Source organism: Dermatophagoides pteronyssinus, unplaced genomic scaffold (assembly GCF_027571235.1).
Source record: "Dermatophagoides pteronyssinus isolate colony J.1.1.1.1 unplaced genomic scaffold, Derpt_VIB-CSIC_2022.12 sq0035, whole genome shotgun sequence".
Taxonomy (NCBI): Eukaryota; Metazoa; Arthropoda; class Arachnida; order Sarcoptiformes; family Pyroglyphidae; genus Dermatophagoides; species Dermatophagoides pteronyssinus.
In genome coordinates, this window is record NW_027461559.1 from 189,990 (window position 1) to 206,603 (window position 16,614).

The 16,614-nt window shown below is 27.7% G+C and overlaps 5 protein-coding genes across 6 annotated transcripts; 3 read left to right on the forward strand and 2 right to left on the reverse strand.

Moving 5' to 3' along the window:
• The first annotated feature begins 5 nt into the window (after positions 1-5).
• On the forward strand, positions 6-1,547 carry LOC142645978 (uncharacterized). The gene is made up of 5 exons (XM_075823721.1): positions 6-238; positions 297-634; positions 706-869; positions 955-1,083; positions 1,167-1,547. The coding sequence occupies exons 1-5, from the start codon at positions 215-217 to the stop codon at positions 1,406-1,408; spliced, it is 897 nt and encodes a 298-aa protein (XP_075679836.1). The 5' UTR covers positions 6-214; the 3' UTR covers positions 1,409-1,547.
• On the reverse strand, positions 1,431-2,691 carry LOC142645977 (uncharacterized). The gene has a single exon (XM_075823720.1). It carries the CDS (start codon positions 2,594-2,596, stop codon positions 1,574-1,576), a length of 1,023 nt encoding a protein of 340 aa, XP_075679835.1. The 5' UTR covers positions 2,597-2,691; the 3' UTR covers positions 1,431-1,573.
• A 51-nt stretch (positions 2,692-2,742) lies between these two features.
• Positions 2,743-3,838, forward strand: PIG-L (phosphatidylinositol glycan anchor biosynthesis class L). Its single transcript, XM_027345936.2, has one exon. The coding sequence runs from the start codon at positions 2,844-2,846 to the stop codon at positions 3,702-3,704; it is 861 nt and encodes a 286-aa protein (XP_027201737.1). The 5' UTR covers positions 2,743-2,843; the 3' UTR covers positions 3,705-3,838.
• Positions 3,839-3,872: 34 nt separating this feature from the next.
• Positions 3,873-11,974, reverse strand: LOC113795724 (uncharacterized). Of its 2 annotated transcripts, XM_075823719.1 has the most exons (6): positions 11,229-11,974; positions 8,966-9,239; positions 5,850-8,753; positions 5,544-5,758; positions 5,275-5,459; positions 3,874-5,196 (listed from the first exon to the last, which is right to left on the reverse strand). In XM_075823719.1, the coding sequence occupies exons 2-6, from the start codon at positions 8,978-8,980 to the stop codon at positions 4,604-4,606; spliced, it is 3,912 nt and encodes a 1,303-aa protein (XP_075679834.1). In that variant the 5' UTR covers positions 8,981-9,239; positions 11,229-11,974; the 3' UTR covers positions 3,874-4,603. The 2 variants fall into 2 exon arrangements, with proteins under 2 accessions (XP_075679833.1, XP_075679834.1); XM_075823718.1 differs by lacking the exon at positions 8,966-9,239 and having other exon boundaries at positions 3,873-5,196.
• Positions 11,975-15,362: 3,388 nt separating this feature from the next.
• Positions 15,363-16,580, forward strand: LOC113795699 (uncharacterized). The gene is made up of 2 exons (XM_027345906.2): positions 15,363-15,669; positions 15,748-16,580. The coding sequence occupies exons 1-2, from the start codon at positions 15,368-15,370 to the stop codon at positions 16,361-16,363; spliced, it is 918 nt and encodes a 305-aa protein (XP_027201707.2). The 5' UTR covers positions 15,363-15,367; the 3' UTR covers positions 16,364-16,580.
• Positions 16,581-16,614: the final 34 nt, after the last annotated feature.

A 16,614-nucleotide genomic window follows, 5' to 3' on the forward strand; every position in this document is an offset into this window, starting at 1 on the left:
TTTTTTTGCTAGTCCCCATTATATTGGGTTATAGCCGCGCCAAATAATCATATTGGACAACAATTGGCAAAGAACGAAGAAAAGATCTTTTGTTTGTTTGCTTGCTTACTGTTTACATTGCATGCAAGGATAATTTTTTTTAAGTCAATCTTCTTTTGTCTGTTTGTATTGCCAACCCGATTTCGAAAACAATCAAATCAAAATCTCTTGAAACATGGCTGAATCAATTTCATTAAAGGTTTGTTATCATTGATCGAAGATATTGAAAATAATTTCTTGATTTTTCCGAATTTTAGATTGATGATAAAATCGATGGTAATGTAATGAATATTATGAAAAATAATAATAATAATAATACGAAAACATTTGATGATGAAACCAATAATATTATTATTGTTGATAATAATCATAATCATCAACAACCGGATAAAATGAATAATGGTGGTGATCATTATTCTTCGAATGAAAATGGTCAACAACAACCTGAACAAAATGATGACAAAGATGAACAGAATAATCATAATGATAATGATGATAATCATTATGAACAACCAATCAATTATTCACCAAGAATTAGTTTACCATTAACCGAAACCAAAACAATGGAAGATGATGAAGATATTATTGTTAATTTGTAAGTTTTTTGTTTGTTTTTTTGGAATTTTGATTGAAAATTTCATTTCATTTCATTTACTTTCAACAAAGACGTGCTCGTATTTATCGTTATGATACTAATAATGGTGATGAAGAACCAGAATTTAAAGAACGTGGTACTGGTACGGTAAAAATTCTTCAACATAAACAAACAGGAATGTATCGTATATTGATGCGTCGTGAAAAAACATTTAAAATCTGTGCTAATCATTATAGTAAGTATTTATTATGATTCAAAATTGATTTCAAAATGATAAATGATTTGTTTTGTTTTGTTTCTCGTTAAATTCAACTATTCAGTAACTGGATCAATGAAATTGAATAAACATAATAATAGTGAAAAAGTTTTTCTCTATTCAACATTGGCCGATTTTTATGAAAATGAATCGAATCCAGAAACATTTGCCATACGTTTTTCTAATGCTGAAAGTAAGTTTATTTGCTATTTCTTTCTAAAATTTCAAATGATGATTTTTTTTGTTTTGTTTTTTGTTCAAATTTCAATAAAATAGATGCTTCGATCTTCAAAGAAGCATTCGATGAAGCAGTTGAATTTATGATTGAACAAGAATCTGATGATAAAGAAGAATCGATTGTAACCACCACTGCCAACACTGCCGCTGCTGATGATAATCAAGAAGAAACCACTACTAACGAGCTTGCCAATGAAATTGAAAAAATTCATTTGAATCAAAATGAACAACAACAATCAAAACCAAAACCATCGAATGATGATGATGAAAATTCCATTTAAATCTCAGAAAAATTACATATCATATTTTTGTTTGTTTTGTTTATTAAATGAAACTCATATTGCTCAAAAATCAAAAATTTCATTTTCAAAATTGGCTGAAATAAAAATAAAAATTTTCATTTTTTTTTTCTAAAATTCATTCGATTTTTTTGTTGTTTTTTCTCTTCATTTAAACATCCATATTTGTGCATCAATATTTTTACATGGTTGTAGATGAAATTTTGGACAACGTTCTTTTAGATGACAGAATGTTGTACGCCAAAAATAACATTCTTGTGTTGTTGTTGATGGATGATTAGGACGATGATATTTTAATTCAATTTGATGATCAGTTGGTGCAAAATATAAACGTAATGATTTATATTGTTGATTTTGTTCATCTAAACGACATAATTCTTCAAATATTTTTCCTTGAAAATATGCAATAGTAAACATTGGTGTTACTGGATTATAATAATAGATAAATATTGATGGTGATGATGATGATTGATTTTGATTTTGATTTTGATATTTATCATTATGATAACCATATGTTCGTTTTATATGTTCAACATTACCGAATAATGAAAAATATTCTTTTAACAATTTGATTGGAGCATCAAATCGAATGTTTTCTACACGTATTCCATTATAATTCCAAATATTTGTTGGTAAATCTTGTGCTTTAATAAGATGAAAATTTACCTTTATCTTATAATAGGTTTTATCATTTAAATTATATGTTTTTAATTTTTCATTAAATAAACGAAATTCACGTTCATTACGTTCGATTATACGTTCAGATTCTTCACGAATAATTTTACATGTTGGACGAAAATTTAATGCCATTTTCAAATCATTTTGTGCTAATTCATAATGTTTTAATTTTCTTAATATTCTACTACGAATATAATAACATTTATAATTTTTTGATGATAATCGTACAGCTTGATTAGTATCCGGTAATGCTAAATAGAAAAAATCCATTTTAATTAAACATAATGCACGATTTAAATAGAAACCAAAATAACAATGATTTTCTGGACAATAATCAATTGCTTTTGAATAATATTTAACAGCATCAATAAAATCACCTTCGATTGCTGAATCGTTACCAAGTTGTGCAAAATGTACAGCCAATTTAAAGTTTTTATTATTATTATTATGATGATGATGATGATGATTATTATTATTATTAGTATCCGACATTTTTATAATTATAAACAAATTGTTAAACAAATAAATGAAAAAGAAGTAAACATTTTATAGCGAATTTGTTTCGAATTTTTCGAAATTCTTGAAAATTCTTTGAAACTAATTTCCATATTAACACCATCTAGTGGACAATATGATAACATGAATGTATCAGATGTTTTTTTTATGCTCGATTTTTTCTTTCGACAAATGTCACCGATTTGATTTGTTTGTTTTTTTCCATTAAATTATTGTTGAAGAAATGTTATCTTTTCTTTTATTTTCAACAATTTTATTCATTTCATGGTTTATTCTTAAACATCGAATCAAAAGAATCGATATAGATCATAATGTATTATTAATTACTGCACATCCCGATGATGAACTAATGTTTTTTGGACCAACATTATTAAATGAATTACGTTCAAGAATTGAAAATTATTATTCTTTAAATAACATTGATGATAAAAAACATTCAAAAATTCATTTATTATGTCTTTGTACGGGTAATTATTATGGTGATGGTGAAAAACGTAAACAAGAATTAGATGATGCAATGAATGAATTATTTCGTTCAACATTCGATAATTCTGTTGTGAAAAATTCTCAGGAAAAATGTTCAAAAGATTTACTTAATGAATTATTTACATGGGAAATTCGTGATGACCCTGAATTAATTGATTCACCTGTTGCCGAATGGCAACCATATTATATAATGAAAATTATTCAAAAATATTGTCAACAAAATTCAATAACAAAAATCATAACATTTGATCAATATGGTATTAGTGGTCATTCAAATCATATTGCTATTTATGAAGCTGTTATTAAATTATTCAATTGCAATAATGATTTAAATTTGGAAATTTATTTTCTTAAATCTATATCAATCATACGTAAATATTTAGCTTTATTTGATATAATTTGTACATTGATATCATCATTAATCAATAATAATTGGAATGTTTATCTCATATCATCATTAAAAGATTATCTAATTATTGTTTATTCATTACGTAAACATTATAGTCAAATGGTTTGGTTTCGTCGGTTATTCTATTCATCAACATCACGTTTTCTATTTATCAATTCATATCGATCATATCGGATTAAATCCAAATGATGATAAAAATTATAAAGATTTTTATTTTTTAAAATAAATAAATATTTTTAATCAAATAAATTACAACAACAATAAATAAATAAATAAATAAATAAATAAACATTATAAGTATTAAAAAATAGAAATTATTTTCGGTTTGTGTATTTTTGATTTATAATGATAATGATGGTTTATAAATATAGGCTATTATAATTTATAATTGGTCAACATTTAAAACAAGGATAAAAATACAAACAAAGGAATAAAACAACATAAAATTAAACAACAAGTGCATGTTCACTAAATGGAAAACAATAATTTTTTTCTTTTTGTAATAAAATTGTAAATATAAAAAATAAAAGTAAATCAAATTATAATGATGATCTAATGATGATCTAATGATGTAAAACTCTATTAATATTTGACTAGAGTGATGTTAACTGTTATTATTATTATTGATTAGTAGTGAAGAAGTAGTTTTGAAATTATTATTTCTCCTTCAGTTTGTCCGCTTGATTGAAATAAGATGATGAAAGGATTACATTCAGGTGATTGAAGGTAGTCGTGATTTTTGTTATAAATAAATGATAAATTACGGCGGGTAAATCAATCAAGGCAGTGATTTCTTTTTCAAATAAAGATTGCAATGTTTATTATTATTTATTTGCTGATGATGATGATGATGATCAGTGATGAATGCAAGGAAAAGTAAAAAGGTGTTCAAGATTATCAATCGGTGGTGAGGTAATTCTGTTTGTTTTTTGAACTTCAAAAATAACACGCACACACACACACACAAGTACAAAACAAGAAAAGAATAGCACAAGAATTTGAATCGTTTTTTTTCGTCCAGCGATATTTTCATTAGGTTTTTTCAATTAGGGAAAATCAATTTCCCTCGACACACACACACACTGTGTTTATTTATCAATAACATCGGGCCAATCTTTAAAAAATGATGCTATTGTTTGTATATCAAAATCTAATGATTGATTTAATGTTGTTGATGTTGTTGTTGGCGGCTGCGGTGGTGTTGATGTAATCGTTGATGATGATATATTGGCTGCTACTGTAGTAATTGTTGATAAATTATCACAATGACTTATTAGATCACTAAATGTTACCGGTGTGTTAATGGCGGTGTTGGACAATTGTTGCTGATGATTATGCTGATGATGATGATTTACATTAGTAATTGGTGAGATCTTTCGTTCTAATTCAATTATATCATATAATTTATTTATCGATGATGATGTTGACGATGTTGATGATGTTAATGTTGATAACGATGCTGATGATGATGATGATGCGGATAATTGTTGAATTTTTTTCATTATAATACGTTGTCCAAATTCACCAATTGTTCGTAATTCAGATAATTTTGTTAAAATTTTTGAAAAATAATTAAATTTTTTTTGTGCTTCATTATTATAAATAGTATGATCCCTTAATGAATTGATAATTTTATTTTCAATCTGTTCAATTTGATTTGAATCTTTTATACAATCACGTGCTGTAAATGGGAAAAAAAATTCATTGAATTAGCTTTTTGTTAGTTTTTTAAAGAGTTTTTAAAAACCGTTTGACATACCTGTTATAACCGTTAATGCACAAAGACATACAAATGCATTCAAATCTAAATTCATTGATTGTAATTGTTTACTTAATTCTTCAATCATTGGTAACCATTCACCTAATGTAAATTTAAATTGATTACGATGTAATACAATATTATTACATAATATTAATATATTATTATCATTATTTTCTATTAATCTGTTTTGGGAATAAAGAAAAATACATTATTTTATTAGTATTTTTTATTGTAAAACAAGTTTATATATGTGTGATTTTGCTTACCTGTAAGCCAAACGTAATGCAAATAATTCTAAACAAGAATTTTGAAATAATGTTTTTCTATCCAATTCATTTAGTTCATGAAAACCGGGTATCCTTTCAATAAATAACCAAAGATTATCCAATGATGATGATAATATTGTTAATATTTCATGATCAAATAAATCCTGTTGATATTGATTACCAATATTGATTTGTTCATCAAAATTATCATTAAACTGAATGTCAAATAAAAATAAATGAATGAATGAATATTTTGTTTTTTGTTTTTTTAAATTGAATTTTCAAATAAAAAAATGATTAACATACCCGACTAAAATCAAGATTAGCTTTATTCACTGATGATTCTTCATGTGCTTTCAGTAATGATGCAATGGTTGAAATTGGTGGTAATTTTCTTTGTCCCAATTGATCTAATTGATGTGGTGATTTTGGTTTGGATGGTAACCGACCACGACGTCCTTTTAGACTATCCGTTCGGACAACTTCTTTAACCATACCAACAGTTAAACATTTTTGAAATCGACAAAATTGACAACGATTACGACGACGTTTATCTACGGTACAATCTTTATTACCCAAACAAGTATATTTTGATCCTTTTTGTACGGTACGTTTAAAAAATCCTTTACAACCTTCACATGTTAATACACCATAATGTTGACAAGCAGCAACATCACCACAAACAGCACATGTTTGTAATGTTGTTGATTTTGTTTTATGTCCACCACCACCACCACTATTGCCACCGCGTCCAATTGTCGATTTATTTGAAATTGTCGATTGTGATTGATTATTACTTCGATAAGTTGCTGTTGATGATGATCGATGTTGACTTGACGATGATGCTGGAATTGTATCGATTGTACTAGTCGATAATGTAGGTAATGTTACCTGAACATTTGGCTGTTGTTGTTGTTGATGATATTGTTGTTGTTGTTGTTGTTGTTGTATTATCGTTGCATTACCGGCAGTCATTTGATTCAATTCAATTATACCGGATAATGGAATTGTTGTTGTTGTTGTTGCAATCGGTAATTGTTGTTGGGCTAATGTTCCCGTAGTAGTTGAAGTAGCAGTGATAAATTGTTGTGACGGATATGTTGCTGTTGTTGATGATGATGATGATAATAATTGTGAATCAATTGGATTTGTTAAAACATTCAATGAAAGATTATGTAAATCAATATTCATAGTTTGTGCTGTTCTTGATGAAATCATTGATGATAATGATGGTGATGATGTTGTTTCGGTTGTTGTTGATGGTGAAGAGAATAAAAAATCTGCTGCTGTTAAAATTTTTTCATCCAAATCATCATCATTATTATCAACAATTTCATCATCGTCGTCGTCATCATCATCATCTTCCATTTTATTAATCATCATCATCATTGATGATGATGATGATGATGATTGTTTTAATTGACCAGATGATGTTGTCGATGATGATGTTGGTGATAATCTTGTTGCGATAAAATTCTGTTGATTAAACCGTAATGAATTATTATTTTTTGATGATTGAAATTGTTGTTGTTGTTGTTGTTGTTGTTGTTCAACATCATCAAACGTATCCATCGATTCTTCTTTAATTTTAATCAATGATGATTGATCAGATCCAATAATAAATGATGTTTCTGTTGTTGATGGAAACAATATATCACTATTATCTAGATCACCTTCACTTTCAGAAATATAATCTTCAAATTTAAAATAATCAGCAACGAATTGATCAAAATTTAATTCAGTTTGTGATTGTTGATTTGAATTTATTGATTCTGTTTGTTGTTGTTGTTGTTGTTGCGATTGAACAATATTTGTTACCGTTGTTGTTGCTGTTGATGATGATGATGATGATGATGATGTTGTTGATCCAAATCTTGGTGGTGAATAAATTTCATTAAAACTTGGCAATGATATTGGATTTGTTGTTATTGTCGATGTCGATGTTGGTGATGAAATTAAATTCGATGTCGATGTCGATGATGATAATGATGATTCTGCTACCTGTTGTTGTTGTTGTTGTTGCGGTGGCAATGATGCCACCGTTATTGATATACCACCAATTATACTTGATGGTGTTGATGGTGTTGATGATGATGATGATGAACTACCACAACCACCACTACCGTAATTACTAATTGAATCGAATGTTGTCGATGTATTTGTATTACTTGTACTACTACAACAACTACCACCAAATAATATTGATTGTGAATCTTGCCGAATTAATTGATGTGATAATGATGGATGTCGTAAATGAATATTTGTTGCGGTTAATATATTTGATGATGATTGTTGTTGTTGTTGTTGTTGATTAATTATCGGTTGTTGTTGTTGTTGAATTGAAAGCTTTGAATTATTAACTAGATTCTGTTGTTGTTGTTGTTGCTTAATATTCGATGATACTAATGATGAATCTAAAAAATTCTGCCCGTTATTATTGCTGTTGTTGTTCGGATTAAATCCAGACATTGAAATCTGACTAGTAAATAATCGTTGTACTGATGATGGTGTTAATGATTGTAAATCAATTTCAAAATTTTCATCAAATAAATTTTGATTCTGTAATTGAAATTGATCAAAAAATTCTAAATCACTTTGACCATTCGACATATAATCGTCTTCTTCTTCTTCTTCGTTATTGTTGTTGTTGTTGTTGTTGTTACCTTTCTTTATTAAGCCGATTGGGCTTTCCTGATCCTGATGCTGATGATTATGATGACGATGATTACTTAATAGATCCAGATCGGAAAAATTTAATTTTTCGTTTTGTTTATTAATTTCAATTCGATTATCGTAATCGATTATATTCAATTGATTTGTTTGAAATTGTTGTTGTTGTTGTTGTTGTTGTTGTTGATTTTGATTAAAAAAATTATAATCAAAATTATTTTGATTAACACTTATGTCGCTATTTTTAATCAATAATTTTGATAAATCTTCTTGATTATTGGTTTCTTTTGAAAAATATTGTTCAATATCATCAAATGATAATAGATTATTTGTTGAATCAAATAAATCGAATGAAAATTCTGTATCAATTAATTGTTGTTGTTGTTGTTGTTGATGAGAATTTGAATGTTGTAAATGTGGTGCAGGTGTTGCTGTTGATGATGATGCTATTGATTGTGTTGTCTTTGATGATGATGCAGATGATGCAGATGATGACGACGATGATGATGATGATGATGGATTTAACCCAAATGATAAATTCTATTGCACAAGAGAGAGAGAGAGAGAGAGAGATAGAAAAAAAAACGATTTTGGATAATGAAAAACTATCAGTGAAACAGAAAAAGATTTCCAATGTAAATCGTGTTTGGTGTGTGAAAACAAAAACAAACAGAAAGGAAATTGGTTTTTTGGAAATTTGAAATAATGGAAATTTAAACAAAAAGAAACAAAAAAAGAATCAACGGTCATACCTCAACTAGAATCATGGTCAAACAGATAAAGAATTTTGAATGGAAACAAAAAAAAATTTGTTTTTCAACAAAAAAAATCAATCTCACTGAATTCTATTTGGAAATTTCAGAAAAACAATATAGCCGCAATGAAAATTTTATTCCATAAAGATGTTATAATCAAATTCACGAATTGTTGAAACATACAAAATCAAGAATATTTAGTTAATAAGCCCACGCACACACAAAAGTATAAGTTACACACACACACAGAGAGAGAGACAGAGAGAAAAAACTGTTTTTGGTTTTCAATTTCAAATTTTAAAGTTGTTTAAATTCGTTGATAATTTTCATTGGTTAGGAGAAAACATTGAAATAATTAAGAAAAAGAAAGGTGTTAATGTAGAGTAGAATTAATGGTGGTGATGAATTTTTTTCATTTCGTTAAGGTAAAGAAAAAAAAATTAGAAAGAAAAGTAGAAAGAAAAGAAGAAGAAAAGAAGAAAAGAAAATGAGAAAATTTGATTAGAAAGAAAAAAAATGATTTTGTAAGAAAGCAAGAAGTGGGAAAATATAAATAAAAAACTTGAAATTATCAATAGGGTCGATTTTGGTTTTTTGGTTTTTTTGTTGAGAAAAAATTCTTTGAAAAAATTCCTCTGAAAAAATTCTTTAAATTCAATTTCCTTTTCCGAAATTTTCCTTTTCCAATAAACAAAATCATAATAATAATAATAATTGATTTGAGTATGCGCCCAAATATAATCAAATTCTGTTTGTGAAAATTCATGTTTTTCATGATCATAGTTCATTGTATGTGAAACATAGTGAAACATAGTGAACGAAAAAAACATTCCGGACATGTGTGTATATTTGGTTTGTGTAAATAAATATATAACACGATGGTTATATCTGGATGGTGAAAGTCCTAGTTTTTTTGTCTCCTATTCTATTATCATCATCATCATCAACGATTTCATATGATATGGATGACGTCAATCCAAGGAGCCATCCATTCAGTTAGCCAGCCAGGCAGCCAACCAAAGAAAAGGAAATGAGAATTTTTTTTGTTTTGAAATTCTGTATAATTCCCGAATAGTTACGTCACTGTAAATGAATGAATGATATTATTATATACTGATCATTATTATTATACTGGAATGACGTCAGAATATACTATATATATGATTTTTTTTTTATTTCGAAATTCAAGATGTTTATATTCTGTGTCTAATTCTACGCGAACCAGAATCGTATATGGATGAAGCAGCAACAAAAAAAATCAGAACTACATGGGAATACTACATTGGAAACTATGGGAAAAATTATATGTTTCTTCGATCGATCAATGAGGATTGTATTGAGTAGGCTCAGAATTTGCAAAAAAATGTACAGAATCGTAATGATGATGATGATGATGATAAAAATGGCCATGAAAACTATTGTATGAGTGTAAAATGATACTAATCGTCATCATCATTGACGTCATGAGAATTTTTTGTTTTTGTTTTTTTTTGGCAACAGAATATTCTATAATGGTCGATTTCACTATTACTATACTATATCTATAGTAATCGTCATCATCAACTACACATGATGATGGTGATTGTACAATTCTGGTTATGGAAAAAATGAGAAAATTCTTTCCATTGACGTCATTCATTCATTCAGATTCCGATAAAACATTTTTTCTTTCGATTCTCTATGTGTAACTGCTGTAATAGTAAACTATAGTAATGTGTATGGCGGGGATAATGATTTTCTTATTCTATTGTTGTTGTTGTTTTCTGATTCATTCATTTCATTCATTCGAATTTGTCATACAAACAAAAAAATCTATGTAATCAAAAATGTGATACATGTGTTTTTCTGTTTGTGTGTGTGTGTTCGGGCCGCCAAAACATACATACATAAAGAAAGGAATATTATTATTATTATTAATGGGAAAACACCTTAAAAACAAATATACAGAATATGTTTTCGTTTTCCTGATTTTTTTCCCTGAATTTTTTTTTTTTTTTTTGAACCTTGAATTTTTTTAGTTCGTTTGGGTGGATCATTGTCAAGATTAACGGAATTCTGGTTCTGTTTTGTTTTTTTTCTGTTTTCTGTTTTTTGTTTCGGATTCTGAATCAAATAGAGAATTATGTCGTAATTTGATTCACATTAGGAAATGTTGTTCAGGATTTTCTTGTTTATCAGGGGTTTAAGATTTGTGGCAAAAAAAAATTTATTTTTTCAAGATTTGAATGCAAAACTGGGAATAAACAAAAACACAACATACCGATAATAGTCGTCGATCGTAATGATGATAATGATGTTGATGATGGCGGTGATTATGATTATAATCAAATGAATTAAAGAGATTCATATAAATTATTATTTTCGGATTTTTCCGATGAAAAAAATCACAGTAATTTTTGCTTGAAATATTGCTTTTTTTCACATTTAAAAATTATTGCTTTTGATTTTTTTTTCGTTGTTGATTTCAAAGTGATCGAATGTGAAGATTTTTTCTCTGGTGGTGGCTGCTATTCAATCATTCCAATCGATTGATGATTCGGTTGAAAGTTGAAGATGAGTTGAAATTTGCAGAATTTTTTTCAAGATTTTCATTCAAAATCGAATAGAAAACACGTGCACATAATGGTAATAAAGAATTTTGTTGTTTGCTTGTTTGGTTGAATAAAAATGAAAGAAAAATATAGTTCAAGTTCAATAGCCTAAACTTTACGAACTACACACTTGACTTAGTTATCGTCGATGATGATGATGTTGTTGATGATCATAGAATATTCAAACCAAAAAAATAATTTCAAAGATTCTTTCAAAGATGCTTTTTATTCGTTTTTTCGTTTTTCAGTCTTTATCACAAGTAGAAAGTTGTTATGTTTGAAAATGAATTCAATCATTTGGTTTATATATGCCGGCTGACGAATTTTTTTTTTTGATGACGACATCCGACGACGACGACGACTACGATGATCAGTCAGTCGCAATTCATTTCATTCATTCATGATTCAACACAACCTTATACAAACACACACACACTATACACACAAACACACTATCAAAAGATACATGCGGAAGATTGCCTCTTCAGTACACATCTCTGGTTTTTTTTCATCATCATCATCATCATCATTTTAACTACCACTATATTTATATAACTAACATAACAATAATAATAGAATGACGATTTTTTGTTTTTGATTAAGATCCGGGAATTTTTGTATATATCTCTTTCCATTTAATAGAATCGGAATAACCGTACACGTATGGATGATTGTTACGTCACAGCGACATTCATGATGATGATGATAATGATAATAACCGAATTCTACAAGTCATGTTTCAATCAATGTTATTATTCGTCATCAATTCTCAAATTTTTCTATATGAAGAATGATGAAGAATGAATAATCTTTTAAAACATATACTCTCTTTATATGTATGTATAGAATATATATAGGAATCTATCTATCTGAACATAAAAATAGCAAAACTAACAACATGTTTATAAACCCAAAAATATATATGTTTTTGTTTTTCTATGTAGTTTGACATTGACAATGACTGAATGTTTTTTTTCTGTTTTTCATTTCATTTCGATTCATTTCATTCATCTCAAGGAATTCTACGTAATCAATAATACATGTTTGTGTGATGCTTGGTGTGTTTGTGTGTGAAGTATTTGATTGTGTGATGTAATAATGTACTTGTCGTCGTCGTCGTCGTACTGATGATGATTATTTAATTTTTTTTTGTTTTTTGGCTGGTTGTTGTTGTTTATGTAAAGGGAATTTTTCAATCTAGTCTAGTTTCCTATTTCTTCATTTCATCATTCTTTTCTTTCTTTTGTTTATGTTTATTGCTGATTCATTCATTCGTTCAATCACTGAAATGATTGAAATAAAAGAATATGAAATATGTAGATTATTATATTTGGAAAACCGGATCTGATTGAAATAAGCATATAGAGTTTATATTTGCAGATTCTATATGATGGATTGAATCACCCATAAATGTGTAAATATAAAAAAAGATCAATGACTAAGTTGTATGAAATAGGAAAATCCTTTAATCAATAATCGTTTCAACGTCATCATCATAATAACGGAATAAATACAGGATGATGTTTGTAAATAGGAAATGAAATTCAAATATGAATTCAATTGATTAACGAAAAACAAAAAGAAAAAGATAGGTAAAGTTAGTTTTTTCTCCCGAAACTAAATCAACTAAATCAATAGCAATTATTATCATCATCATCTCTTACATCATCATCCAGTCATTAAGTCATTGCCGCCCTAATGTCGTCGTCTTTTGTTTTTTGTGGATTCTAAAAGGATCTATTCATTCATTCATTCATTTGTTTGCTTGTTTTGACTGAGTCTTTCTCTTTCTCAGGTATTGTTTACGTACAGTATCCAAGCAAACAGAATCAAATTTCTTTACCTTCCTTTCTAATCCCCTTCAAAATCAAATGTTTGACAAGGCGTTGATTTTTCTGTTTTTTTCTTCTCCCTTTCAAAACTTGTCTGGGGTTTGGTTTGTTGTCAATTCTGGTTAAAAAAAAAATTCGGATGCTTCATTGATTCATTTGCGACAAAAAAAACAAAAGAATTGCCCCGAAAAAGTTTTTCTCAGTTATTGGTTATTGCTCGACGCAATTGCAAAACACCCTTACTTTGAAAAGCAAAACTTGATTTGTTTTCCTATATAATTCTCTATATTGATTCCCCCTTTTTTTACAAAAGATTTCGAAGAAGAAGAAGAAAAAATATGTCTACGTCATTCGATGATGATCACGATCATGATGATGATTCGTGCATCCTCCTACACAATATTCTTCTTCTTCTACCACTATCCATTGCGTACCGTTTGTTTTTATATTATTCTTTTCGATTCGTATACGTAATCTATTTCTATTTATTGTTCTGTTGTTGTTGTTGTTGTTGTTATGTAACTGTTAACGATCTGATTTTTGTTTTGGTTCGGTTGATTCATTCATTAAATGAATGAATGAATAAATTCTTGATTCTTGTCGATTGACGTCACACACACACACACCAGATCGACACACCAGACACACAATAGATTCTTAAATTCTGAAATTTTTTTTTGTAATGACGAATATTTTACCGAATTCTGTACACACACAGCACACGCAGCACATACATATTGATAATGACGATTCTACCAAGAATTATAATGATGATGATGATGATGTTGATGATGATGATGATGTTGATGATGATGTTGATGATGATGTTGATGATGATGATCAATTCTGAAACGTAAATAATAACAATATCGTCATTGTTTATCAATATCAGTATTATTATTTTCCAATTATCATGATGATGATGATGATGATGATGATGATGATGATGATGACGAATAAAATAATATTATTTTAAGGAAAAAAGTAAACAGAAGATTCTTTTTTCATCATCATCGGAAAACTTAAACAAAAGGAATAATATTTTTTATTATTATTGGGTTCTAGAAATCTATAGGAATTTCTACTATTTTTTTCTATATATAGAATATTCTGTTATGAGAATATCAGCAAATACACGATGTATGAAATTCTTTATTTTTTTGGAGAACATTCTTTTTGTTTATGTAATGTTTGTAATGTAAAAAACATGGTGTTTGAAAACAAAACAGAAAAAAAATGGGAAACAAATTAGGGTAGTAGTGTGATTCTATCCATCCATTCATCCATCATTGCAAATCATTTTCATTAGCCTAGATTTTTTTTTATTTTTGGTTTTCGGATTCCTAGATTGATGATCTTTGAAATAATTTATGAAATCCAAATGAATTGCGAATGCGATAATGGGGAAAAAAAATTGTTGTTGTTGTTGTCGTTAATGTTTTACGCAAAAAACAAAACAATCAATGTAAATCACTATCGTCATTAGTACAATTCAGTCTGGATGAAATACCAAAGAAAGACTAATTATTCCATTATTATGATTATTATACTGAAATTATACTGAATTATTGATAGTAAACTAGGTTTTTTTTTATATTTGTTTTAAATTATTTTTCCCTGTCATTTTTCGTCTATATTGGTTACTATTGGTAACTTTTTCATGTTCTTATGGTCAAATTCTGACCTGATTTTTTTCTGGTTATTCGTTGGTTGTTGAAAATAAATTTTATTTTTATTCCAATTTTTGGATTTGAATCACCCAAAACGAAACGAAAAAAATCCAAAGTTTGATTTGCCCTATTCGATGTTTATCCGATGATCATTATGTTTTTTGTTATTGTTCAGTGATTGTGTAAACATTACAACAATAACAACAAATTTGTAATTAATTTTACAACATTCATATTCGATCAATCGATCGATCGATCAATCAATCAGAGAATAAACAAAAGTGATATGATATTGATTAATTTATAATGTCTATAAATCAATATTTAAACAATTATAATCATTGTTATTATTACAATTATAATTATTATTATTATTATAATGATTTTAAAATGATTATAATTTTAATTAATTATTATTATTTGTCCGAAATTATATTGTTGATAAATGCTGTCGATCCGAATAATAATGGCCGTATTGATTGCCTGATCAATTCGACTATTGGATATTCTGATCCAAAAAATGTTTATCAATGTAAACAACCAATGAAATGTTGTTTTGAATATACAAAACCATCTTGCTGTGGTCGTAAACCATCGATACAGATAATGTAAGTTACTGTTGTTGTTGTTGCTGTTGTTGTTTGATTCAATTTAAATCATTTTTAATTTTGAAACCGAAAATCTAGCAAAGAACAAATAACATTATGGGGTGGTTTATTTACAATATTATTCTGTTTAGCATCAATTGTTTATTGTCGTAAAAAAGATGTTAATCTACCTGCTTGTCAATCATTTAAAAATGTTCTAGTTCGTTTATGTTGTGGCGTCAATCATAATCAAAATGATAATAATAATCAAAATGATGAAACAATTGTAGCGATTAATCGTAATCATTCATCCAATAAATCAAATAATCAAAATCATCATATATCATCTAAAAATCTAACGAATTCAACTTTGAACTTTGATGAAGATGACGACGATGATGATGATGTTAATAATAAAAATTACGTACAAGAAATGAAATCAAATTATAGCCATCAATCAATGAAAAAAAATTATCGCTCCAATAATAATCAGCCAATGCTGATGAACAATAATCATAATTTAAATCACCAACAGCCACCACCACCATTACAAACAACAAACGTCATGAAAAATCATCAACAACAATCATCATCATCATCATTATGGTATCATCGTAATCAAACAAAAGTAAATCCATTACCTCAACATCATTATAATCATCAACAACAACAACCACGACAACAGTCTACAATGATACAAATGAGCCAAGTTTGACCTATTCAAATTTTCAATTTTTTTCATTGGAAAAAATTAAATCAACCATATATATTCTCCATATTTTTTTCCATAAAACAATCAACCATCATCAAAGCAAAGCAAAACAAACGTCATTTATTCACATTATTAATCATGAATATCGATGATGATTATGATGATGCTATTTGATCCATTTCAAATTTTTGGGTTTCTGGTTTTTTGGCTCTATGTTAATCCGAATTAATTATTCGATTTTTTTTTTCAAAAAA